The sequence below is a fragment of the Metopolophium dirhodum genome, chromosome 7 (genome assembly GCF_019925205.1).
Source record: "Metopolophium dirhodum isolate CAU chromosome 7, ASM1992520v1, whole genome shotgun sequence".
NCBI lineage: Eukaryota > Metazoa > Arthropoda > Insecta > Hemiptera > Aphididae > Metopolophium > Metopolophium dirhodum.
Genome location: NC_083566.1, coordinates 10,545,690 through 10,572,027, shown reverse-complemented (window position 1 = coordinate 10,572,027; position 26,338 = coordinate 10,545,690). Strand labels below are relative to the sequence as shown.

Below are 26,338 nucleotides of genomic sequence, written 5' to 3'. Positions count from 1 at the left end.
GTAAATATACAAATAATAAATAAAATTATTTAAAATAAAGTGAAATAGTATAAAATGATAGAAAAAAATTCATACGCTTGGAATTATATATACCTAATATTGTATTTTGTAATAAATAATAATTACTAACAAAATAATATGAATACAATATAGTCAATAGAATAATAAATATTATAATTATGTGACATTCAATGTTATAATTTTTCAACAAAAAAAAATAGTATAAAATGATTATAATTTTTATTTGTATATTTACCCTCCTATTTTACATATATATTTATATATTATTACATATTTACATAGAGGGCAACTGGTACATTCGGTTGCGGGCAACTGGCAAGCCTGTGCATAAACGAGTTAAAAAGTTAAAGTTAAGTTAATTTTAACTTTTTAACTTAACTTTTTTAAATTCAATTTTTATTAGCTTAATTTTTAACTTCACTTATTTTAATTGATATAAAATTAATAAATAACGAGTTATTTTTAATCAAATTCAAGTTAAGTTGACTTATAAATAATTAAATAATAAATATAATAAAAATAAGCTAATACTCTCACGTGGTCATTTCAAAAGCTCATAAACATTTAATTTGACTTTCTTGTGGACATTTTTTTTTTTTGATAAAGGTAGACAAATTTATGAGGAATGTTGTATTACATTTTAAAATCTTAGATTTAAAAAGAAAATTTTTTATGAATTTCTAATTCAAAATAATTTGCAAATTTTCGTCATTTTTACGTATTTTGTCAATATTTGAAATGTTGAACTTTAAATGCTTATAAAAAAATTTGTGACAATGAAATTAAAATTTTTTTCATCTTTTTATCTTGAAACAATATACCAAGAGTCTTCTATTACATTTTCAAGCTTTTTAACCTTCAAATAAAATTTTATTGATATTTATAGAAAAAAAACTAAAAAAAATAGAAACTGAAAATGTCCGTAAACAGCTCAAAATAAGTCAAAATATTTTGAAAATGTTATGGTGTATAGAAAATGCTAATATAAATATTCAGTCAAAATTTCATGTACCTACGGTCATTTGTTTTAAAGTTGCACCAAAAACCAAAATCGATTTTCTCAAAAACAGATTTTGAGTAAAAATTCCCGTTTTTCCTTAATTTTTCTTTTGTTTTTCACGTCGTATTTGACGTTTAAATAATTACTTTTGACCACCCAAAGTACCAACTAGATTCATTTTCCTATAAGAAAAGTTACTGTTCAAGAAAATCCAAGCACTTTCACTGTCCTAAAAGGTAAGAACAGACACAAAAAAAAAATTAGATAAAAAAAATTTAAAAAAAAACACACATCATTATTAAATAAATACATTTATCGTTCCACTCAGAATTTAAAATACTAGTTGCTACCCACTGCGGATGATCAATTTAACTTGAAATTAAGAAGTGGAGTAACTTAGTACCTATGTCATAAGAAGAAAGTATTTAGTTTAAATTTAAAAATTTAAACCAAATACCATTAAACAATGGTTTAATCAATGAAATCCGAAAGTATCCAAGTTATATACAAAGTGATTATTTTATTATGGAACAAACAATATTTCAAAACATTTTTTTTACATAGTTTCAAGTTACTAAAAAAATCAAATTTTTAAATATTTTTTTTTAAGTTTTTTACTTTTCTGAATGACAATATAGTTTTAATTTCATATTCCAAAGTGAATATTTATTTTAAGTATTTTGATACATACAAATCGAATTTAGGACGAGTAGTTTATGAATCATAAGTATTTAAAGTTTATAGTCGAGCGGAGTAGTGTGACAAACATTTTGAGGGGTCACTCCGTAGTCCGTACCACTCCACTCCGCCCATCAACACTTTAAATACTTACCTACTTATATTTTAGTCCGTGTCATAGACATATAATTATAGAATAAACAAGGAATGATAGCTGTACATTGATACCAATATGTGTGTGAGAGAGACAGACAATGTGAGGCTATTATATGCCTATACTAAGTTATTATATCATCTCTTTGATAAATTCGCAGATTTATATTATGGACATATATGGGCATACGTAAGTTTCAGATATTTTATGTCATTCCTGGTCAATTCTAGTATAATATGTCATTGATATTACCATTGAATATAAACAGGGGCACCATTTGGGGGAGGGGGGAGCAGGGTATACATTAACTCCCCTATTTTGTTCTGTGTCTTATTGGCCTGGATTAAAATTTAGAATGTGCCGACGGCCGTCCCGAGCCCAATTTCAAATAAATTGTACGTAAATACGTATATTATAGTGGTGCTAATTGGAACTGGCTGTATATTAAGTTCACAACAGACTGACGGCACTGCACGCACGTCACGTACCGGTGGTTGTTGGTGGGGGTATCCAGTATAAACAATATCTGTATTTACTTTTTTTAAAAAGTGGCCTGACAAAAAAAAAATGGCCTGCTTAAATTTTGGCACCCCTATTATAAAACTTAAATAGCGCCCCTGAATATAATATACTGTACTCAATGGTATTATCTACATCGTGCAATATATTTTAGAAGTCTGTGTCAAAGCCACAGTCACCGGCTTTGACCTCAATAACACAGTATCTATGCCCTGGTCTCTGGCAGAACCAATCATGTGTTATTATTTTTAAATTTTTAATATTAGAGGGAATTCCAGAATTCATCTATTATAAAATATTAAGTTAAGACCTACGAAGTTATAACTTATAAGATCCCTAAGTTGATTATTTTTATTAAAGTTATAAGCCATAAGCGTGTAAATCATTACAATTTAAAAATGGCTATAAATTGTATAAAAATTTAAATATCATAAAATAGCCAACGAAAGGAGGAAGGACACTGGCCACAGGCCATGTTCTTAGTTTGATTATTAAATTCAACCCCCCCCCCTCTCCCAATGTACACTTTCAAAAAACAAATATATTATAAATTATGTAGGTATTTACATATTATAATTATAATAATTTATTGGGAACAAATCTAATTTAGCGTCCACGCGAATTTTTCAATTTTTTTTTGTTTTAAGCTCGGTAAACTATAAGTGTTGTGTGTGTACCTACGCAAAACAGCGAAAATCGTGAACTTTGTAAGGATATACCATAAAAACAAATGGTTTCCGACAATTAATTTTCATCTAAAAAAAAAACTTTCACTTCGCCGAAAATATATTCCATGGTTGTAGATAAGGGCATTGAGAACTAATATGATACCACAATTTATTTATACTGAGTGTGGCAGTCAAATACAACGATTTGAAAAAAAAAAAAAAATAGAAAAACAAATTTTTATTAAATTTTTGCTAAACAAATAAAATTAACACAAGTGGAATTTTATGTTATATATTTAAAAACTTCATTTTTTAAAGATTGTGCCAGGCAAATGACTTCCTTGGTTAGCCACACATTACTACTTCATATATCATTACTTTTGTAATACGCTTTTACCGCGAACGCACGCTGTTCAATCGACAATGCTCCATGATTACTAAATTCCAGGTATTTAAAAGCGAGGAGAACATACCATCACGACAACTTTAGCCACGCCCACCAGTTCATGTTAAAATCGTCGGGTTTGAATGCCGCACTCTGTAGTAGTGGCACAGAATAGATTAAATGGTAGTGGTAGTAATAATGTGTGGTTAACCAAGGAAGGCATTTGCCTGACACAATCTTTAAAAAATTAAGTTTTTTAATATATAACATACAATTCCACTTGTGTAATTTTTATTTGTTTGGCGAAAAATTAAAAAAAAATTGTTTTTCTATTTTTTTTATTTTTTCAAATCGTCGGATTTGACTGCCACACCCTGTATATTTATTATTAAATTATAATATTCCATAGCGTATCCGAAAACATCGTTTTATTTTTTTATTGTCACCGTAAAAATGTTATCTTCCACCAACACAATATGCCAGTGTACTGTTCCTCTCCTGAACCACCCCTTAAATACAACTTTGTTTGTGCGTCAATGTGTAATGTGTATGGTCGTATGGAAACAAATAAACAAATAACAATAATAAATTATAATAAGATGAAAAAAAGAAAAGAAGAAAAGGTGAATCAAATCTTCCCGCTTTTTACGCATACCGTTTTTACTTATCAGTTATCACACGACATATTGTTAACCACGACCCTGGTAATAGAAAAAAAATTAACGTCTATCTGTATTCTGTGGTCTGTGCTTGTACTCGCTTCTCACGTCGTCTCACGGCTCACGGTAAACTTGCGAATGAATGTTACACATTGTTTCTTGTCGGACTCGTAAATAACTATTGCCGTTCAATTAAGCTCACAATATGTCTTTGAATCCAGCTTATGAGGCTATTGGAAAGGGGTTTGTACAACAATATTACGTGCTATTTGACGACCCGTCCCAGAGGCCTTCGCTAGCCGCCATGTATAACGTGAGTGTTTTTTCTAACGTGGTGTGATGTCTACTTACTACTTATTATTTACTAACTTATTATTAATTACTAAATACTATTATAGTATAATACGATTGATTGTTTGTTCTCACAGCGTTCGAAGTTTAATTATTCACACCGAAATATGTTTGTTTTTGTTACAGCCAGAAACGTCTTTTATGACTTTTGAAGGTGTTCAACTACAGGGTACAGTTAAAATAATGGAAAAATTAAATGTAAGTGAAATCAACCCAAATTTTTATCTTTTTAAGAAATACGCCACTGGGTATATTGTATATGTAATATATTATGACTAAGCACGAAGGCTCAAAATACACTCAGTACTAGTTACATGACAAATTATAATAAATCTTGGTATCTCGGCAGTGGGGTGTATAGTGGGAAGGCCCCTAGTGAAATTACAAGCTCAATTGAAACATTGTATTGCTTAATACTATATTACATTCCATACCCCGTGGGCCGTAATTATTTTGTTGACATACCTGTGGTTATTGTTTTTAGATAGTCTAATCTGTATGAATTATGAAAATTGGAATTTAATTTTAAATTGTATACTTGCTGATAAGTGATAACCACCAATGCTTAAGAGTTATGTTTACATACATTGATGGTCGGTCTATATTTTAGAAATTGAAATAGAAATACTGTTGTATTTGCACAGTTCGCAATGATTTTTCAACATTAAATTGATTAAAAACATTTTTGAGGAATCAGCAAGGAAATTTCAGATTGTTAGGAATTGCTTGATGGTGATCATTGTAGTAAAAAATTAATAATTATAGATGAAATTGTCAATATTTAAAAATATATATATATATATATAACAAGTGGGAAGTGCAGCTAGGTGGAGTATATCAGCCGTGTTGGAAGTTTGTCCATCGTCCCTTTGGTCCTCAGGCGGGATAGTGTATTATTACAGTATTTGATTTGATTACAATGATTGCATTCGATGAAAATCGATTCTGAGCAGAGCATCAGTATAACAATTAGTAATTATATGTAGCATTGTAGCAATAAATATATTATATAATTTGAAACAGATACATAAATTATGTTTATGTTCAATAGTAAATTAAATAAATATAAATTCCTAAAATTTCATATTTTTAGATGTTATTCGAAAGTGTTAAAAAAAAAAATAGTTTAGCAATAGTTTGGTAGGTTTTCCCGTGGTGTTATAAAACTATTGAGAACATCGAAAAATGAACTCTAAAGTATCATCTTGGTCCAATTTGCTAAAAGAGATAAGAATAGATGCTATATGTAATATGTTGAATTCAAAGCACCCCTTCTGGTAAAAATTTTGTTTAATAATAAAAAAAAAAAAAACATTGTAAAACCACTAGCTTCCTCGCTCTGCTCAGAATCTAAAATTAGTTTTACATAATATTTATTAAAATATAATAAATTTATATTAATAAAATAAAATTGTGCTGGCTCTATTTCTACTTATGGCTATATTGATGCTACGCTCGACGTGATAAATTGGCCTATAGTGAAATTAATTCCTATATTTGCCACTTTTCTGTTGGATGGCTCCCTTACATGAACACAACACAACGCATTAAAATTCATGGAATAGCCGCCTTGCGAGACTGACTTATTCTAAATGTAGGCCACCAACTCGTGGGATATTAATGGCATGGAACTCCGGGTTGATCGACTACCGGACGTCCCACGGTTAGCCTGGAATTTCCATGTATTTCATTGGATCATAGACATCTTGCGGCTGTACGTCGGTTGGGTTTGTCTTCTTCAATCATGGCAAGTAGTGACTATAGTCTATAGTGGTTGAGATTCTCCACGTCCGTTGACTAAAATATAGTTCGCAGAGCTAACATGAGGTATGTGGTTATAGCTGCAAGGCGCCACAACCCTAGAAATCTTGTGACAGATACCAAACGTTTTCAACATAATCAATTGTTTGGAACGAAAAGAAATTAATTTCATTAGTGCCAAATATTTAAATCAAAAATCAAGTTAAAAAAGATAATTTAATGTAAACATTTGATGAAGATTAAATATCAAGATTATAATTCTTCAATTAATGCTGATTGATACTAAACTGTTGGAAATTCAATAAAAGATTTTCACTGAAACACACTAGATTTATTTTGGCTTCAATTTAACAATTAGTAAAATTAAGAAAATATAAATTATTTATCATTTTATCATAGATGATAAGTTTGTTCTTAGTATTTTTAAATATGTATATAATTTTTTGATGAGTCATATTTTTTTTTTTAGAGTTTAACTTTCCAAAAAATCAATAGAGTTGTAACATCTGTGGACTCACAGCCAATGTTTGATGGTGGTATATTAATCAATGTCTTAGGTCGTTTACAGGTAAAAATTATTTATTTATTAATTTTTTTATTTATTAATAAAATGTATACTTAATTAATAATTTATATTCCAGTGTGATGAAGATCCACCTCATCCATTTAATCAAGTGTTTGTATTAAAATCAGTAGGTAGTACTTTCTATTGTGCCCATGACATCTTTCGTTTAGGAATTCATGATACTATGTAAGACATTGTATCATTATATTATGTTTAATGTCATTTATGTGTTGTCAATAAATCAGTTTTGGTAACCAATGATTATAAAAGAAACAATTTTTTAAGCATGAATGTGTATAGTTTTTCAAAAAACAATTGTATCCTCAATTTAATTAATTTTATCTCTTAAAGTTTGATTTGCTGGAATAAATTTTACTTGAAAGTTTTTTTTTGGTATCATGTTAACTAATTATAATTTTAATGTAGATTAATACTGAACAGATTTTATATTTTTGATTAATATTAATTGTCTGTCTCTACTTACACAAATACATAGAATTAAAATTGTTAAGAGTTATTTATTTTGAGTGTTCATTAAACAACTAAATTAAAAACAAAATTTAGAATAATTATGGAATATATTAAAAAATAATATGATGTATTTTTGTATAACCTATAAATACAACTATTACTAATTTTGTATTTTTTATTTGTTCCTTATCAAGTTCTTTCATATCATATTTTTTTTTTAATTTTAAAGCTTGAAAAATAAATTTAATATTACAAGTTTTATAATACATATTATATATTTTTAGTGTTAAAAATTTGAGAAAAATATGTTCAATAAATGATAATAAATATTTGATTAAATCATATTATATATTATATATCACAAAATTTGTGTGATAGTGTGACATTTTGTCATATGAGTTAATAAGGTTTTGATCCAGTGTTTTAGAAAAGGTATTCTCGTATCATTGAGGATTTCACTATTCCTCAAGGTGGTATCATTAAATAAATCTGAATAATAAGGCTGACGCACATACTCAAGGCTGTATCTGAGAAGGGGGATCCAGGGGCTTTGGATCCCCCCCCTGAAAAAATTTCTAGATACGAGATGGATCACACTGCAAGATGATAGTCATAGAGGTGTAAGAGTGGTGATTTTATTTATTATCTACTAAGGAATAAAGAGTTCTTCCCTGGTATAGCTTTGTATGAGTTTTTTTTACATGAGTGAATAAAAATGAAAGTAAGTTTTTTTTTGTGATATATTAACAGATGGACGTCTTTTCAGCAAATAATTCCAGCAGAGTGATAGAGAATTTCAAGAATATTGTGACAGTATATTTGTATATCACAATTTTTCTTAATTTATATATCACAATTTTGCATAATTTATATGGTAAAGCATTTAACATACCACTCCTCCTCCACGGTCAACTTCACTTAACAGTTAACAAACTATTATTTCATAACTGGAATATCACTCACAATGGTCGACACTAAACGTTTAGTAAAGGCAAACATTAAGTCAATCAGCGATAAGTAATAACAAAAAGTTACGTGGGGGAACAGGAAAACCACGAATATATATCTTCAATAATTGTGGTCACCAAGTCAGGAAAGTATTTTTAAAATAGATTTCTTAGTCAATCAAGTACCTTATTAAGGATCACATAAGAAAGCCAAAAATATTTTAATTAGGATCTCAATATTTGGGTAGAAAATTAAGATTATCAAGTTTTTAATCTAATATTATAACAATAATTTTTTGTACACATTTTTACTTCAAATTAAAATATATAGGATGTATCAATTTTATAAAGTTTAACTAGTTTTAATGTAAATTAAGGTAAGGAACCTTATACTTTTTTAAAGGAAAATAATGAGTTCCTTTTGTATAGTTACAATTTTTAGTAACGAAAGGAACATTTTCCTTTTAATTTTAAATGAACGAGGAACCGAACGAATTCCTGTTTATACTAAAGATTGAGCAATTGAAACCGATTTCCATTTCCTATATAAAAGGAACAAAATTACGAAATTTATTATACAAATATAAATCATCACAATTTATTAGTATCTATACTAAGACATTTTGTTCATTATTCAATCTAATTTTGTAGTACAAAATGTGAATTAGAACGAATTATAAATACCTACTATATTATTAAGTCGATGTTCCACAGACATTTTATTTATTTAATATTTATATAAAAAAAAAACATAATTTCTGTACAAACTTACAAAAAAAAAAATTTCTTACAACTATTTCACAAAATAAATTAGGTATATAATACATTTTAATACTCAGATAAATTTACCAGTGTGCGAATACAAAATTATGGCAATAAATACAAAAAACATCAACATCATTACTATTATAATTTATAACAGATTAACAAGGGCAGTTTTTTTCAGATAAATATTTTATAATAGTGGGTATAATCATATTACTTTCTATACATAATTAACAGTTGAGTTAAATAATTATTTTGAATTTGCGTTAGTTTATGATATTTAAAGTATCACAGATAGATATAATGTGAACATTATTATTTGGGAGGTATGTAAGACGAATGTGTTTTTCAGTTAACAAACGGCACTACGACAGAGTAATATAGTGAGACATAAAATTGCAATATTTTAACGTAACAACAACTCAAGCATTTCGCAAATTAAATTTACACAAAATCAAATTTATTGTCATTTTATTTACTTTTTTCATTGATTTTAGGCTACAAAACGGGGATTGGAATGACCGTGCAAACGTGTTTCGTCCACGGGATACCTGTTTTGAACAGTAACTGGTCCATTAGCTGCTGAAATTAATTCATGTTGTTTAAAAGAAACAAAATGACAGTGATGTCGTAAGAAAAAAAATTGTGTGCCGAAAACAGTGAAAACCCAACAAAGCGTATTGTAAACAACCAGTAGTTAAGCGAAGATAACAATTATATAATAATATGTAAAACCACACGTCCATACCGCACAAATTAGCAATCACCAATACCGTTAGTGTTGGATGTTACAATAATAAATTATTATTAATTAGGTAGTGTATACTTGTTTTTACAAAATTGTAGATATATTTAGAACAATGACGTGTTCATAATAACAAAGACAATAATTATTACAGAAAAGAAGAAAAATAGGTACAACTAAAAACATTAATATGTTAATAATTTACCATTTTAATACGTAGTTATTATTATCAATATTTATTTTAATCATTTGATTAGATTTAAAACAGGTATGTGCTTCATGCATAGATATGGTTAAAAACGTATGTTTCTGCGTTCGTATAGTACAAATAAATTGGCAGGTAAGAATAAATATTACAAGACATCCACTATAACAGAAATAAACAAAATGTAAATGTCTATGTTCACTATACAGTTTAACAGTTAATAAAAACTGCGGTTGGCAGTAGAAGTGAAGTACAATTTGACATTTTTAGATGCAAGTAATATCAAAATATTCCATCCATCCATTCAAAATCCGAAATATGCATTTACTGTCATATTCTTAACCTCTTTGTCGTAGTAAATACTAAATTATTACCCACCCGCGCCCTTAAAAAACTTAGAGGAGGCTAACTCTTGATACCCCTTTTGCCATATATATCGTAAAAACAACAGGACTAAGGGTGTACGTATTGTGGTTGCGTGGCTACCTACCAATATAGCTTAAAATGTCTTGGTAGGTGGCGGAGTTATAGAGGACATACAGAAGTTCTCGAGCATGCTTATTGCTTAATAATTGTAATACAGTCAAAGATAATGAGGGTCCTATCTTGTCCTAGCTACGTCATTGAGGAATACGAGCCTTTGAGACTTGAGCTAGAATTACAAAATATTGTTTTTTTTTTTTAATACATTATTTTATGTATTGAAATAAAATAACTACCACATTAGTTTAATTATACCAATGTGGTAACAAGAGTCAAGAGATACAAAGAGGAGTCTTACAGACTGATCATAATATGTCGTCTGTGTACACTGTACATATAAACATATTATGCATTATACTTAAAGGGTTAACGAGGCAGATGTATTGTTGCAGGGCCTTGCACCAGAACTAACCAGAACCCAGAACACCCTTAAAAAATCAAACACCTGAAATCCATATAACCCAAATGACTCTATTTTCAAAACACCCGAATTAACCAAAATCTTAATAGTTTTTATTTTACAATCTTCATGTGATTTTATATATCATTTTGTATGTATTTTATGTGGTTAGTTTGATTTTGTAGTTAATTATTTGTTTATTAATAACAATATTACGACTAGAGAGGCTAAATAGTTACAATTAAAAAAAATTATGTTTTTTGTGTACTACTTAACACCTGTATTAACAAACTAACCCAAACGTTTGTTTTAATTTTTTATTCTGGTGTTTAAAATACATGTAACACCCAAAACCCAAATAAAAACCCTGCCTTGTTGTTTTTTTAGACAAAAGTTTAATCCAGAAAGACATTAGGTATTTATAAACACAATAATTTTTAAATCAAAAAGGTTGTTCCTCATTTATTAATTGTTTTGAAATGTACGAGTATTATTCTTGGTATAATAAATAAAACTTAAATTCAACTAAACACCAACCAACCATATAACCTGGTATATGCCCAGTTGGTAATGAATCAACTTATAAATGATCACCACTTTTCATTATTATGTAATACATGTATTATATGACGACTACATGAATCACTATAAATATTATGCATATAATTTATAATGCAGGGGTTATTTACATAAACCAAATGAAAATATGAAATATAATATCCATTAATAATATTTTCAAGTCTTTCTTCATACAACAGAAACAGAGTATTCTGATATATCAGATCAATGATATAGGAAAATTGTATTTATATTTAAATGTTTTACTTTATTTAGAAAACTGAGTTACAGTTATTTAATATATTCAGTCAAATTAACAATAAGTTCAATATGTTCCTATTTGCTATTTCATTAGGTATGTCACTTATAAAAATCTTTCAAGTCCGTTTGATATTACCTAGTTTTTATTGGACGATAAAAAAATGTATTAATAATTATAATTATTAGAACACAGTATCAAAATATATCACAATAATACATTAGATATTATAAAAACATAAATACCAAAGCCACATATTATTGTATTGTATTAAATGAGAAAACATACATACAAATATAAATTATCAAGCTCATGATGTTGAGTTGTATAGAAAGAAAACACAAGAAGGATAGGAAAAAGGTGTGAGCAAGCATTAACGCAAACCAAAAAAATATAAAATTATAATAATGCACAAAATTAACCAACGTCCATTAAAATTAAATTAAAAATAAATAAATTATAAGAACACAATAATTGTAGCCATTGTAAAAATGTTAAAAAATAATTGTGTCATGTATGTTTTTAGACTAGTGATTAGGCTGAATTAGCCATTTTTGCTTATAAATAATTGAGACTTAAAATACATATATACTAATTTACAATAGGAGTGTAGCTTGGCCAACCTGGAGTCTCTGTTTCTGCTAATTCCTTATCCTTGACAATATAGGAAGCAGTAAAGAAGAAAAACATTGCTCCTAATACTTCAACAAAACTTGTAATGAACAATGCATATTGAAGACTATGGAAGTTGTTAATGTTATCTTGTTTGTCACCACTGGAGGATTGTAAATTATTACTGGCTAATGTCATAGAAGCCAAAAGTACTGGTATGGTCCCTTTTGCAAAGAATTTTTTTAAAATTTCTGAAATCTGACAATCAAACGTAATTTATTAAACATTAGATGGCTTAGCACAGGTGCAACTAGTTAAGTAAATTTGTAGGAGGCGGCTTACGGCACTTAGGATTCATTAAGTAATTAGTATACAACTAAAAATGTTCATTAGTTTGTTGGTCAACGATTTCTTAAAAGACTTACTTCTGTCCTTCTAGCCCCCATTTAGTTTGGAGTGTCAGTTCAATAACAAAATAGCACCTACTGATTAAGTTCATGATTTTTTTTTTTTAAAATAGAGTTGTAGTTTGTTATTGCACTGACACTTGAATTGCACCTATGTAAGCAATAATAATTTATAAATTTTACCACTCCAATGAGATATGGGCTACCAGCATCTCCAAATGCATGTGAAAACAAAATTTGAAATGCTTCAGCTGTTGATCGTCTATTAGGACTGACGACATACTAAAATTAAAAACAAAAGAAATGGTATTAAATCATGAGTTTAAACTTTAAAATATTCAGTAGGTATAGTAGATTATTAATAACTTTTATTGAAGACATTTTTTGTTTTAAATAATTCTACATTTGTATTGTTTTTTGTCTACTCGGCCTCCAACTTTTTTTAAATTTTATTTATTTGAAATACACGCCCTAAGTATTCAGTACAGAAAAATTAAATACTTATACTAGATTAACAAAAAACATATATAGATAGTGCCATAGCGGAATATACAACAATATTAAGTGAATATGTTAAAGCTCTAGTTTTATAGGTAAGTTATACAGGGCGGTCCATTAGCAATTAAAGTTTAGATGAGTGGAGCAGAGGGGTACCCTGCAAAATGTTGTCCATTACTCTGCTCTCATCTAAACTTTAAATGCTCATAATTAATGAACTACTTAACCGAAATTTGATATTTATAGATTGAAATCTCCAAATAATATTTTGCTTAGGAATATGGAATTAATAATGTATGATGTCTCTCAAAAAGGAAAAAAACTTAAAAAATTATAATGAAAAAAATTGTTGTTTTAGAATTACATAAAATTATAAAAAAAGAATATTTTCAAAAAACTTAAAACTTTTCAAAATAATGAGTGTAGAAACTTAAATTGATCACCATTTGCAATGTCTGATATCAATGTCAATGATTAGATAATCTTAAAAAAATTGAAATTTTAAATGTTGACAAGCTTCTACGCTAATGCGTGTATACCGATAGCAACTGCAAACGAATAAGAAACACGTTAAGTTTTGACTTGCTGCTTTTGCATAATGTATCCGTCATGTAATGTAGTAAAGTGTGTTTGGTTTTAGCTCGACCACTTTGTAGGTAGATAAACACACTTTTTTATGTTTGTTATATACACTGACAAACAGGGGAGAACCGTTGGGCTTTCGCTTCACCTTATAATAATTATGTATTATGTAATAATTATGTACCTGTACCTAGCCATAATTTTGTTCAGCTATTTAAAAACACTTACCAATAGTATATCGGCAACAATCGACCAATTAAGATTCAGTGATACTTGACCAAAGAATATCAGAACCAGCACGAGATAATTGTATTTGTTTGCAAGCGCTAGTCCCAGAAACAGGAGTGGAGCCGATATCAGAAGCCCGACGGCGCAGATCAACGGGTCTGCTTTAGGATAGTGTACTTTCAGCCGTTGAGCCATGTATGAGCCTAAAGGCACGCCGATAAGACCGGCAGCCATAGCTATTATTCCAAAGTTCAGCGATACGCTAGAAATACAATGACAAAAGATTTTAGTTATTATTTTACAAAATATAAATAAATCGCACTCGTATTATATACGTCAATAAAATGGTTATCACAACTCATCTCTATAATAGTTCTACCTGTTTATCGTCACGTCTTCGTAACCTTTTTGCATTTTAAGTCCCGACCACATAATTTGGGGACCCCACCAGGCCAAAGAACCTGTGACAAAAGCCACGCAAGTGAATCCAGCAGTGGATAACATAAAACTCCGACTGGTAATAAAACGATTAAATGATGTAGGTAGGTACACAAAAATAAACAATCAAGTGTATAGAGAAACACCTACTTCCGACACAATAATTGTATGTCCTCAGACCAAGACGTTGTGGTCAAGTGAGAATACCCTTCGCTCTGACCTCGTTCGGGTTCTTCCATAACGAACATTATCAAGAGGACGGCCAACATGCCGAGCAGCGGCGTGACGCGCAATCCCCAGTGCCAAGAACCGAGAATCCTAGCAGTTTCCGAGCCGACAATATAACCCAAACCACTAAAAAAAGAAAAAAATCATTAAATAATAAGCTTTATTTGACCAGAATTAAAACATTGTGAGGTCAGATATTATACCTTCCCACGGGTATGGCGAAATAAAATAGAGCCAACATTTTCGACCTCACGTCCTTAACGAACATATCACTTATAATTGTAGGCGCAATAGTCGAATAACTAGCTTCACCGACTCCCACCAAACTCCGGAAGAACAAAAATAAATAATATTCCTGTAAACAATTGTAGCTATAAAAATAATTTGAAAAAAAAAACAACAAACTTTTGTAGTTTAATATAATAAAACTTACATTCATATAAGAACCGACAAATGTAGTTAATGACCACAGAAACACGCCAAAAGCCATTATGTATTTTCTGTTGTATCTATCTCCTAGATAGCCAAAGACCGGAGCGCATATCATGTAACTTATGACGAATGCGGTTTGCAATAGGCCACCTTTGTCGTCTCCGATTTTAAATTGGCGTTGAATATCGACTAGAATACCTAGAAATATAGTTGAGAGGTAATATATTAAAATATTATTCATCCGAAATTATTTGATTAAATAGTAAACAATACATTGCGATGTGATCTACTATTTTATAAAATCTACTTATGTGCTATACACTACACGAGTTATAATAATATTATATATGATGATTTAATATTTTAATATTATTTAAAAAATCTAAACGTATACATATTATAGACCTGCAAGGGTCGTCAATTTTCGGTCCGGCCAGGTCCAAAAAATATTGTTAAGCTCATAAAAAGTATGGTCCAGTCCAACAATTTTTTTCGTAAGCCCGACCCGGTCCAAAACACTGAATAAAAGCCCAGGGCATATTTTTTTTATGCTTGTGCATAACATTTTGTTAAAAAAGCCCCGTTCAATATCAAGTTTTTTTTGTAGGACCGGTTTCAAAATGTTGTAAACAATATGCAGGTCTTTAATACATCATTTTTACAGTTATATCGTGTTTTAAATACAAATTTTTGAAAATATTCGATACTCAAAACGAAGGTATGTACATCAATACATCATGATTCGTGATCTATGAATGCATATTTATTTGATTTAATGATACATATACGCGTATCGACGTAATTAGTAACCAATTATGTGGCTAGCAATTTAGGATAGCGTAATTAATTAATAATTACCTATAATATTGTAATTGCTATTGGTATGTTGTATACTCGTATGTATATGCCCTACGTCCACAAACGCGAGACGACCGTAGTATAAATTATTTCGTGATGGTATTTTATAGTATAAATATACATAATGGGTGGGCACTTCTAAAAGGATGCGACGAATAATTAAACAATAGGACCAAGACACGATATAATAATGCAGTTCCATGACCCGAAACACTGTTTGTAGACATAATATTGTACAGCAGTCATGGTTAATGAAATAAAATTGGATATGGTTACACAAGGGCGATCAGAGAGAAAGAGAGCGAGAGAAAAAATACGTATAATCCGAACAATTAATGCGCTGCTAATGCTTTCTTCCGTATGTTCGAGAGCCTCGGGATCTCTCAATATTATGCTCCTGTTCATATTGTACAATGGTGGCATATGGCTGTGGCATTATCTTATTTATTAACGTCGTCTATATAGACGGAGCGAGTAACGTCGGACACTTCCGGGGATTCTCCAGCAATAGACGCGGCGCGTACAATAACATTTTCCTCGTGGTGCACGTCCCGGAGAAGAACAGATGGCCCCGGCGGGCATAGTGATTTATGATATATTATTATATACATTATTAGTTTATTATACATTAACAATGATGAAACTCGTATAATAAGTGCAATGTACTTTTTTTCTGGACGGATGAAGCCCAAACAAACACGAATCATCGTAATAATGCGTATACAATAAGGACGACTATTATTATAGCATCATAATAGATAGTATAATATATTATAATTTATATTATGATACGTCGTGTGTACAGCCGACAGGGTATATGTCTTCCGACGTAATGTAATAAGTCACTAATAACTAATAATATTATAATCCTAAATGATGATGATTCAACATTTCAATTTTGTAAAAGTAAAACATTTATATCATAAATATATTCAAGAAGAAAATATTATTATTACAGTACTTCAGTTTTTCTGCCAAAGTATAGTGGTTTGTGGTGAAGGCTTGCAAAATACTCTATTACAGATATTCACATGATTAATCGCTCGAAGGCGCTAAGAGTTTTCTAACTTTACTCACTTCCCTTTATCGTTACGTTTACAAAAACATGATTTTTATATAATAGTATACAATTTCTTTTTCATACACCTACTTGAACAAATTACAGTGTGAAAAAGGTATACTATAAACTTGACTAACTATAAATATAAAATGATTAATGAATATGATAAAATAAAATCAAGCAAGGAGCGTTGATGTTTTGTTGGGAAAGGAGAAAAAAAATTAGATAATTCACTACGGATAACTGATGAAATAAGTTTATAGAATCACATACAAAATAAAAGTATGAAAACCATAGTATGACCTTAGAAATAATTGCATTACGTATATTTGTGTGTAAATAATTTTAGGTTATAAATATACATATTGTAAGACTGCATTATATATTTTATTATTTAATGGGTGGTGGTAAACATGTATTCACCATTCGCTATAGACGATAACGTCATTATTATGACAGTATTCTGTACACCAAAACCAAGAAGGAAAATATGATATTTTTTTTATGTATTGAAGTTTGTAAGACCTTATCTAAAATAAAAATGTTCCTGCGTTTCTTCTTACCAAACATCAGAGATTATACTATTTTAAACCTATTTCTCATCAAGTGGGTTAGCATTTCGTTATTAATTGTAAATTATTACTAATAACCAAGGCTGGGCATTAACGAGTTAAAAAGTTTAAGTTAAGTTAAAAAGATAATTTTATTTTAACTTTTTAACTATACTAGTTACTTTTGGCTTTCCATTAATTTACCTGGTAACTTACTAAATTTCTTTCTTAATTAACGAGTTAATTTTTCATTTTAATAAGTAAGTTAAGACATTAAGTTAATTTATTTTGTTATTTTGTTTTTAATGTTATAATCATTCACTATTTCAGTTTATTTCGTTTTCATGTCAAAAAATATGTATCGTAAATTGTTTAAAGTTAAAAATTTATATCATTCGAATCTAACTTATATGGAAATACTGTATGAAGTATTAACACTATATTCTATAATTTAGTTTTGGGTTGGAAAAAAAATAAGTACGCTAGCGTTGTATAAACAAATTAACTTATTTTTAACTTAATAAAAAGTTAACAAAAAGTGTGTATAAACTTTCAACTTAACTGAGTTAACCTATAGTTAAATTAACTTTTAACTTTTTGTTATTGATGCATATTAACTTAACTTAACTGAGTTAAAAAAAAATAATTTACTTGCCCAGCCTTGCTAATTACAATACCTAAATAGGTAAAACCAAAAGATATTTTAAAGAAAAGTTTAAGTACTTAAAATTCAAATTTTTGTTCTCATTGGTGGTATCTATAGAGAAATCCAAATATATGATACATAGTAATTGATAAAAAAAGCTTTAATTTTAATAAGTTTTTGACTTTTGAATGCGAAATAAAATTCGATTCGTGCGTGGTGCATCAGTTCAACAGTGTAGGGCTTGGGTAGTTAGGTAAATATATAGAACAAGGTAAAAATATGATAAATAATTTTCTGAGATTTTCCAAGATTCTGAACGCAAATGAATCTGAGATTTTACAATGATATTGTTGTTTTTTTTTATCTGTATATACGATAAGTATTTATAAAAAATTATTATATTTTCAACTTAACTAAGTACGGTAAAATTAAAAAAAAAAACAAGAATTTTTACAAAAAACTAGCTTTTAACAAGATTTTATTTTTTGGTTTAACTCAAAAACGAATAACTTTAGATGCAGATACTTGAAATTTTTGCGTAATGTTTTTTTGGCATTTTCTATACATGATACAATTCTTAAATTATTTTTACTCTTTTTATAAACATTTAACTTTTTTGATTTATTTTAGTTTATTTTTCTAAAATCTCCGATAAAATAATCGGTTAAAAAGTTTGAAAATGTAATCCAAGGTTCCTCATAAGTAGTTCCAATTGGAAATAAAAAATATAAAAACTTGATATTTTTTTAGAGAATTTGAAATTAAAATTTAGATGAAATTCGAAGAATAAAAATTATAGTTTTATTGTTTTAGTTCAAAAATATTTTTCGTGGGAATTTGAGACGTGTAGGACATATTATTATTATATTGAGTATACAATGACATTTTCATATTTTGATTAATTTCATACTTTTATGTTATTGCCTATTTATTTATTTTTCGCCTTTATTGGTTATACCGTACTACACTGTCTACACTATACTACTAATAGTAAAATAAATTACTATAGTAAATTACATAATAAGAATATAATATTTAATATTTATATTATAATAGGCTCTGAATCGTTTTTCGTATGCAATGATTTATCATTGGTTCATATTCATTATATTGACCTACTCAATGACTATGACAATGTATACTCGACTACTACTGTACAGCAAAGCAGTTACCGACTTTCCCCTTTTTTATACTTTACAGTTTGTACAATTGTACCGAGTCTATAAAATAAAAATAATGGTTTAATGGGTATTTTACGCAAGTTGCTTCATATGGATGTATGGTAAAAAACTAGGTATAGACTACAGATATTAAATAAACATTAATAAATAACCTATAATTTAATTTTTGCTAATAGTTAAATAAATAGAAGACAATCTTTGTAAACTAAATGTCACGTCGACACGGCATATTTATACAAAAGATAAAAATATTATATAACATGCACTAACTCAGACATGTCGACTTGAATAGGTGTTCAATGTTACGATTATTTTAAAAAAGAACATTGTACTCGTTCCAACAATACTAATGAACTTTGGCATTTATACACGTATATAAAAATACATTCGAGGTGTTCTCTTTTATGGTTTCAAATGCTTTAACAGTTATTGAACAAAATTACAAAATATATTTTAAAATATTTATTAAAACCTTCATAGTCATTAGATACTTATAGACATATAAATTTGGAAAATTAGAACTGTATTACTTCGAAAACGATCTTAAAGTTTCATAATAATTTTCCAAAAGCGTCTCTGTTAGTATTCACATTGTTTGTTTATTAATTTTATAATTCATTACAATTAATTAGTTTGCTTAAATATTAATAATAATATAACAATATGCGGAGATCGGGATGGGGACTTACGGGAGCTTGCCCCCCCCCCCCAAAAATAAGTTATTTGAAGTTAAAGCCCCACTAAAAATTAGTAAATAAGCAATATAGTACTTTAGTACAGGTTGCATAATTGTGTTCAAAAAATGTTTTTACAAAATATTTTTTATTATACCTACCTATTCATTTATTATATGTGGAAACTATGTAATAATTTTTTTAATAACATACCGCGATTACCAACCAATACCCAATGCACTAATGTAATATTATAATTTAATTGGGTATATAATTGTATATAATTATTAATTATTGTACATTTATGATTTGTACCTATTGTATAATTGGACAATCCCATTTTGTCTACACTTGTATTTTGTAATACAATTATATTTTTGGTATTTTTAATCTCAAGTTTTCCTCATTAATTATTCTTTTTACCCTATTTTCAACACATTCAACAAAAAGTGTAATAAATTAATACAATTGACTAAAAAATTGTGATTATATTTCATTAATTTTTCTTTTTACGTCCATAGCTATTACAAATATTATGATGACGAGATGTCGAGAAACTTACACTTATTACTACATTCTAATATTTTATAATATAAGTATATAGACAATAAAATGTGTTTGTGTTACATACGTCATGTAACAGTTAGTTTGATAGGGGTATAAGGATCCCGATCTGTTTGCTATCAAATTTTTGAGCTCCCTCAATATTTTATAGATTCTTTGCCTATGAATTTAATAATATAATTAAATAAATTATTTAGATTTTAGACTTTGATTTATAGTTGTAATCATCCGGTTAACAATTTTACCAATGGGTCTGGCTAACGAATTCTTCGTTGATACTAAACAAAACATATCCTATAGATTTGTACCTCTCTTTCTACATATACAATATATACGCAGCCAATTATTATAAATTAAAAAACAAAATTCATTAAAGAAGAGTGAAGAGGCATTTAGTTTATAAATAGGTATAGTAAAGTATAATATTAAATTATTATTATTATTATATATGTCTAGATCGGTTTATTCATACTTTCATGTAACTAAAATGGATTAAGGTATAATTATCGAATTAAAATAACAAATCATGAAAAATACACCGTGTGTACAAAAATATAATTTGTACAACAAACAGAGATGGTTTTATAGTTTCCTTGTTGAAAATATTACATCTCGACTATCATAATATAATGTATATCTATAGACTTTAGTCTTTCACTAAATATTACGTATAATAATTCATTATAATTTATAAGTCAGTATTTTATACTGTAAATTGTATACATTACATATACAATTAATACACACACCTACTTATATAAAGTTATGACTTATATAAACCATGTTGTATACCTATCAATTATGTGTTGGCATGACAACGAAATATTGGATACACTTATGAATTAGGGGGACATTTGGTGTTACACAAGTTTATGTTTCAAGTTATTGCATATTTGGAAATCGATTATTGACAATTTTAATTCGATGGTAAAAAAAAGTTATTATAAGTCTAACTATTATTCTATTATTATTATTATTATTATTACCCAGGAATTATGAAAACACAATATATTAATCAATATAGTTATATCTAATAAATGTTCCTAAAACTTAATTAAAACTGTTTGTATAATTTAATGTAATTTATACGTATATTTTTTGGTAATAAAATAATATAGGTACTATTTAAGTATTGATACACATGTAAATAATTACTTTCACATTCATATAATATAAACGCACTTGATTTCTCATGTGAAATAATAGAATACAATCGTCAATCAATACGCCTTATGTCAGACATGTAAAAGGTATATAATATTATCGCAATCATTAAGTAAGGTTAGACAACAATGTACATACTACTTACAGTAGTTTATTACATGTATATATTACCTATAAAAATTTCAAAAAATATTATTCATTAGTAGATAGCTATATACTACAAGTTACAACTGCAATGTTCTTTGTTTTAATAATTTGAAGGGTAGTATAAATTCTTAAGAGGAGGGGGTCCGCATGACGTGTTTCCGTCTTACAATATGTACAACATAGCAAAATCTGTTTTGCGCGGGAAAGAACCGAGAAGACTACAGTCATACCTAAGAAACGAGATTTTCACCACATAAAAAGGAGAACTTTGGCTGAGCAACGTTGTTTTTATTTTTTTGATATCATTTATATGAAAAAAGTTCTTACTGTTTCAAAAACCGTTATTGTTTAATGTTTGTATATAATACAATGAAAGTAGTTCCGTGTATAATATTATATAAAAACCCGGAGAAGTCACTATGCTGTATAGTTGGTTTTGGGTGTACAATTCATGGGCACCGGGTTTTCCAAATTTCATATATTAATATTACGTATTGATTCATTGATTTTCGCCCCCCGTGGAATTAGAAGGGGCGTTTGCTTAAGCCCCACAACACCCCAATAGTCGGCGCCCACGGTGTCCATTCTAATTGACTATAAGTCACTGAAGAGAGCAGTTTGGAAGAATTAACATGGTCTATACTCTATAGTATCAGGTAAGGAATTTGCCACCCAGGGAAATAAATCATACCTAATCTTTCAATACTTCTGATTCTGACGTCGCAGCTCTACAGGTTAAATAAGAGATATTTTGATGTAAAATTATCATAATAGGTAATAGGTATGCTAGTTTGTATTTGATTAATTCTGTGACATTAGCTTGGTTATACTGAACTGAAAATGTAATATGTTGTACGTATACGAAAGTGTGACATACATGTGTGCATGAGGACTATGGCGTCCACTTCAACATTACAATCACAAAAAAATTAAATTTAAACACAACCACAGAACTTTGGACCATTCAATTAGAAAATACCTATAATATAATACTATTAGGATTATCGAGGTAAGTTGGAAATTATTGGATTTGCCGATTAGGTATAAAATATATTAAATACAAGGTTTGGTATTTCTTAATCGAATTGTAAATCAATTTTATTATATTATAAGGTGTTATCTGCCGGAGTCAGGATTATGAATTTAATTATTGAACGTACCAATAGCCAATAGGTGCATACTAATAAGAAATTTTTGTCGGCAACATATGAAACCTGTTTTAAGTTACCCCCATACTAAGAATAACAAAATACTGGTTTTTGGAACAAATATATTTATATTTTTTTACTTATACAATTATTAAAAAGAATTGATTAGTCTTTTTTATTTTGAATGTGACGTCACCGTTGGGAGCAGTAAAATACACCCAGTCTAAAATTTGGAGGGTGGGATTTTACTTTCTATAGTAGGTAGTTAAGTAGTATATTTTATCTATAGTATAGTTCTATGAGATTCACTTTTATTTTAGGTGGTTATGACTGTTCCATAGTTTCCAAATATTTCCAAAATTCTCGAAAAATCATAGCATGTCTAGAAAATCTTAAAATAAATATTTTATGAAAAATTGAAGTTCCTACAAATATTTATTTTTGAATTGCAATGAAAAAAATAAAATTGATTTTAACGTTAACTGTTTTGCGTAAGAATGCGTGAAAAATCGGTTAGTGCCGGGCGGTAAAGTTGAGATCTCTAAAAGTGCTGAGAATATCTCTTGCACAACCAGACACTGATCGATGAAGTGTGGCTTGCGTGAGAAGTCAATTTCAGTCGCTGCACACGTCGCCCGCGATTGAAATATCTCACTTCACGATATTCCTTGCCATACAATATTGGTACTATTCTATTTTATGTGTACAATTGTAAATAAAAGTATGCCAAAAAATTCTAGAGGCTACTAATCAAAAAAAGGTAAAAACGGAAATTATTGCGCAAAATTAGTTTTGCTTAGACCAAATCTATTTTTTTTTCATTGTAATTCATAAATTAAATACTGTAGGCTTCAATTTTTCAAAAAATATTTATTTATATTAGAGTTTTTGAGATCTGTTAACATTTTCAAAATATTTTGCAACCATTTACAGTAATATTTGAATTATATTAGTTTTTATTCAATAAATATAAATATTTTTCAAAAAATTTAATAATTTAAAACTAGATTCTTTAAAAGTTTCACTAGAAGCAAAGAATAAAATAATGATAAAAATGTTTAACTTTAAAGCAGGGGCGGACTTGCTTAGGTAGAGCGTGTGTAATAATTGCCAGGGCTGTTGAAAAATTATTTTTGGATTTTATTATTAGTCCAGCATTTGGACGAATTTTCTGTTTCCCCGTGGACCATTTTTTTTACTCTGCTTATATGAACCCTTCGCCCCCAATATTGTTCACTATATAGGTGCCAGGTTATATGGAATATAATTCAAAATTAGTACAAATAATATTAAAGTTTCAGTGTATATAGAAAACAATTTAATTTTCTAATATTTATAAACACATACTTACTCTACATATTTTAGTAAAATAATGAACTATAATATTATTAGGTAATGCAATTTAGTATCTGGTACCTACGGTAAAATTTTTTTGGTTTTCCAAACTTTCTTGATTTATTTTATAAATTCTATTTTTATGATTTGTTCTATGAGTAGGTACTCAATTTGTACTTACCAGATTAATTGTGTTTGAAATAAGTAACTTTATTAACTCTCTTAATTTTGTCTTGTTTATTGAATCTACAGGAGTTATAAAATGTGTTATTGTATCCAGCATAATGTAAGGATAGGTATGTTATCCGTTTTAATTAGATAATATTACAGCTGGTAGGTACTGCACGCGTACCTAATGATGTTTTCTTATGTTATAGCATCGTGTTAGTATTACAATTATTATTTTTCATTAGGAATGTGGGTTATTGAGAAATTTACTACAATACCTATACCAGTGGCGTGTACACATATTTTCAATGGGAGGGGTTACATTAAGAAAATTTATATCTATTACTGCATATTGTAAAAAAAAACCAAGAGGGTGTGAACTCCTACCCCCTGTGTGCATGCCACTGTAATCTAGCCTATTAATATTTAATAATACACATAGATGTAACAAATTCATAAATTTGTATTAGTAATCAATAAGTGTTAAACAATAATTTTTTATCTCGGTTTCAAGTATTATCTTATATCTAATGATTAAAGTGTCTGTTATGATTATGATTTATGAATCATTTTTTTTCAATCTATTGTTAAGAAGTAAAACTATTTCATTGTCATTAGTTAATAGTTCTATACTTATAGAAATGCATTACCTGTAGGTAATATATTATGTTAAATGTCGGAGAGTTTTGGTAATATGTAATTTTATGGTCTTGTTGTAAACAGGTTTTTATGTTTAAATTTTTAAAACATAAAATGTGTAAACAGGGATATAAAATGCATTAAATATTTATGAAAAAAGTGAGCGGTAGTAAAGATGACGGCAATAAAACAAGTTAAAATGTTTTTAAATTGTTAAGTTATTAAATTTTGAATACCCGATTGTAGTGCCGCCATAGGCCACACACATTGTTATAAAAATATAGCTGTTCAAAACTATTTTAATGTTATAATGTTATCTGGTCACGTAAATATATTACATTTTATTCTATCTTCAATTACAATGATTTTCTTTTCTTGTAATTTCAGTTGTTTGAAACAATTCTTATAATATTAATAAGGTAGGAGATTAATATAGTAAATAATGACGAACAGCTACTGGACTACTGGTGTTAGGTCCAAGTGAACAAAATCCCATCAATAACTGTTGTAGACAGTGACTGGACGCAAATATATAATATCACCGAGATGTCGGTAACTATTTATTTTCAGATTTCATGGGTTACAGTCAAATAGAAAACAATGATTGGAGACGCAAATATATTATCATAAAATAATAAGGGGTAGTTATCGACGAAAGTCCCATCATCGAACTTTCGACGTTTCGAGAGGAGAGTAGATAGAGCGAGTTGATAAGAATTAATTCTCGTTACCTGCGATTGTGTACCGGTCCATGTAGTTTATCAAGTTGACAAAGCATAGTATAACGACTGTGATTTTCTGTTTGCCGGTGATCGGTGAACGACCACCTGCCGTTTCGTCATTCATTAGATGCTGTTGAGAATTGTTGTTGGGCGCCGAGGACGGTTCGGCGTTCATTATCTGCAGTACGTTTTTGACGGTGCTATTGCTATGGAGCACTTGAGTCGGCATCACATCGATGGAACTACTCCGATCCTACCAAGCCTCTACGGTCGTCGCCCGGCAACATATCCACAATTCCGTTCGGAAGTCATCGCAAGGGAGTAACGTCTTCCAGAGACAACAGACGCGAAGTGGATAACGGCTGACGTGTGACGTCGAACTGGCGATAAGTCGAGCTCGGGCTCAAATGATGACGATTTGACAACCCATGCCTGTTTGTTGTGAAACGTGCAACGTCACCT

The 26,338-nt window shown here is 28.9% G+C and overlaps 2 protein-coding genes across 3 annotated transcripts; one reads left to right on the top strand and one right to left on the bottom strand.

The window, feature by feature from the left end:
* Positions 1–4,155: 4,155 nt before the first annotated feature.
* LOC132949553 (probable nuclear transport factor 2) lies at positions 4,156–7,397 on the top strand. Its single transcript, XM_061020499.1, has 4 exons — positions 4,156–4,397; positions 4,562–4,633; positions 6,666–6,764; positions 6,838–7,397. Exons 1-4 carry the CDS (start codon positions 4,290–4,292, stop codon positions 6,949–6,951), a joined length of 393 nt encoding a protein of 130 aa, XP_060876482.1. The 5' UTR covers positions 4,156–4,289; the 3' UTR covers positions 6,952–7,397.
* A 1,385-nt stretch (positions 7,398–8,782) lies between these two features.
* Positions 8,783–26,282, bottom strand: LOC132948171 (protein spinster). 2 transcript variants are annotated; one of them, XM_061018527.1, is made up of 9 exons: positions 25,886–26,282; positions 15,021–15,217; positions 14,791–14,942; positions 14,510–14,713; positions 14,301–14,435; positions 13,922–14,183; positions 12,797–12,895; positions 12,218–12,464; positions 8,783–9,526 (listed from the first exon to the last, which is right to left on the bottom strand). In XM_061018527.1, the coding sequence occupies exons 1-9, from the start codon at positions 26,103–26,105 to the stop codon at positions 9,438–9,440; spliced, it is 1,605 nt and encodes a 534-aa protein (XP_060874510.1). In that variant the 5' UTR covers positions 26,106–26,282; the 3' UTR covers positions 8,783–9,437. The 2 variants fall into 2 exon arrangements, with proteins under 2 accessions (XP_060874510.1, XP_060874511.1); XM_061018528.1 differs by having other exon boundaries at positions 8,785–9,523; positions 25,886–26,281.
* Positions 26,283–26,338: the final 56 nt, after the last annotated feature.

What these genes read in the sequence shown, in the direction of transcription:
- LOC132948171 (XM_061018527.1), bottom strand. Translation starts at nt 26,105, where the DNA reads ATGCCGACTCAAGTGCTCCATAGCAATAGCACCGTCAAAAACGTACTG. An exon ending in GAAGACGTGACGATAAACAG is followed by an intron (nt 14,184 to 14,300) that starts GTAGAACTATTA and finishes TTGTATTTCTAG; the next exon opens with CGTATCGCTGAACTTTGGAA. An exon ending in AGCAGAAACAGAGACTCCAG is followed by an intron (nt 9,527 to 12,217) that starts GTTGGCCAAGCT and finishes AATTAATTTCAG; the next exon opens with CAGCTAATGGACCAGTTACT.
- LOC132949553 (XM_061020499.1), top strand. Translation starts at nt 4,290, where the DNA reads ATGTCTTTGAATCCAGCTTATGAGGCTATTGGAAAGGGGTTTGTACAA. An exon ending in AAATAATGGAAAAATTAAAT is followed by an intron (nt 4,634 to 6,665) that starts GTAAGTGAAATC and finishes TTTTTTTTTTAG; the next exon opens with AGTTTAACTTTCCAAAAAAT. An exon ending in ATGTCTTAGGTCGTTTACAG is followed by an intron (nt 6,765 to 6,837) that starts GTAAAAATTATT and finishes TTTATATTCCAG; the next exon opens with TGTGATGAAGATCCACCTCA.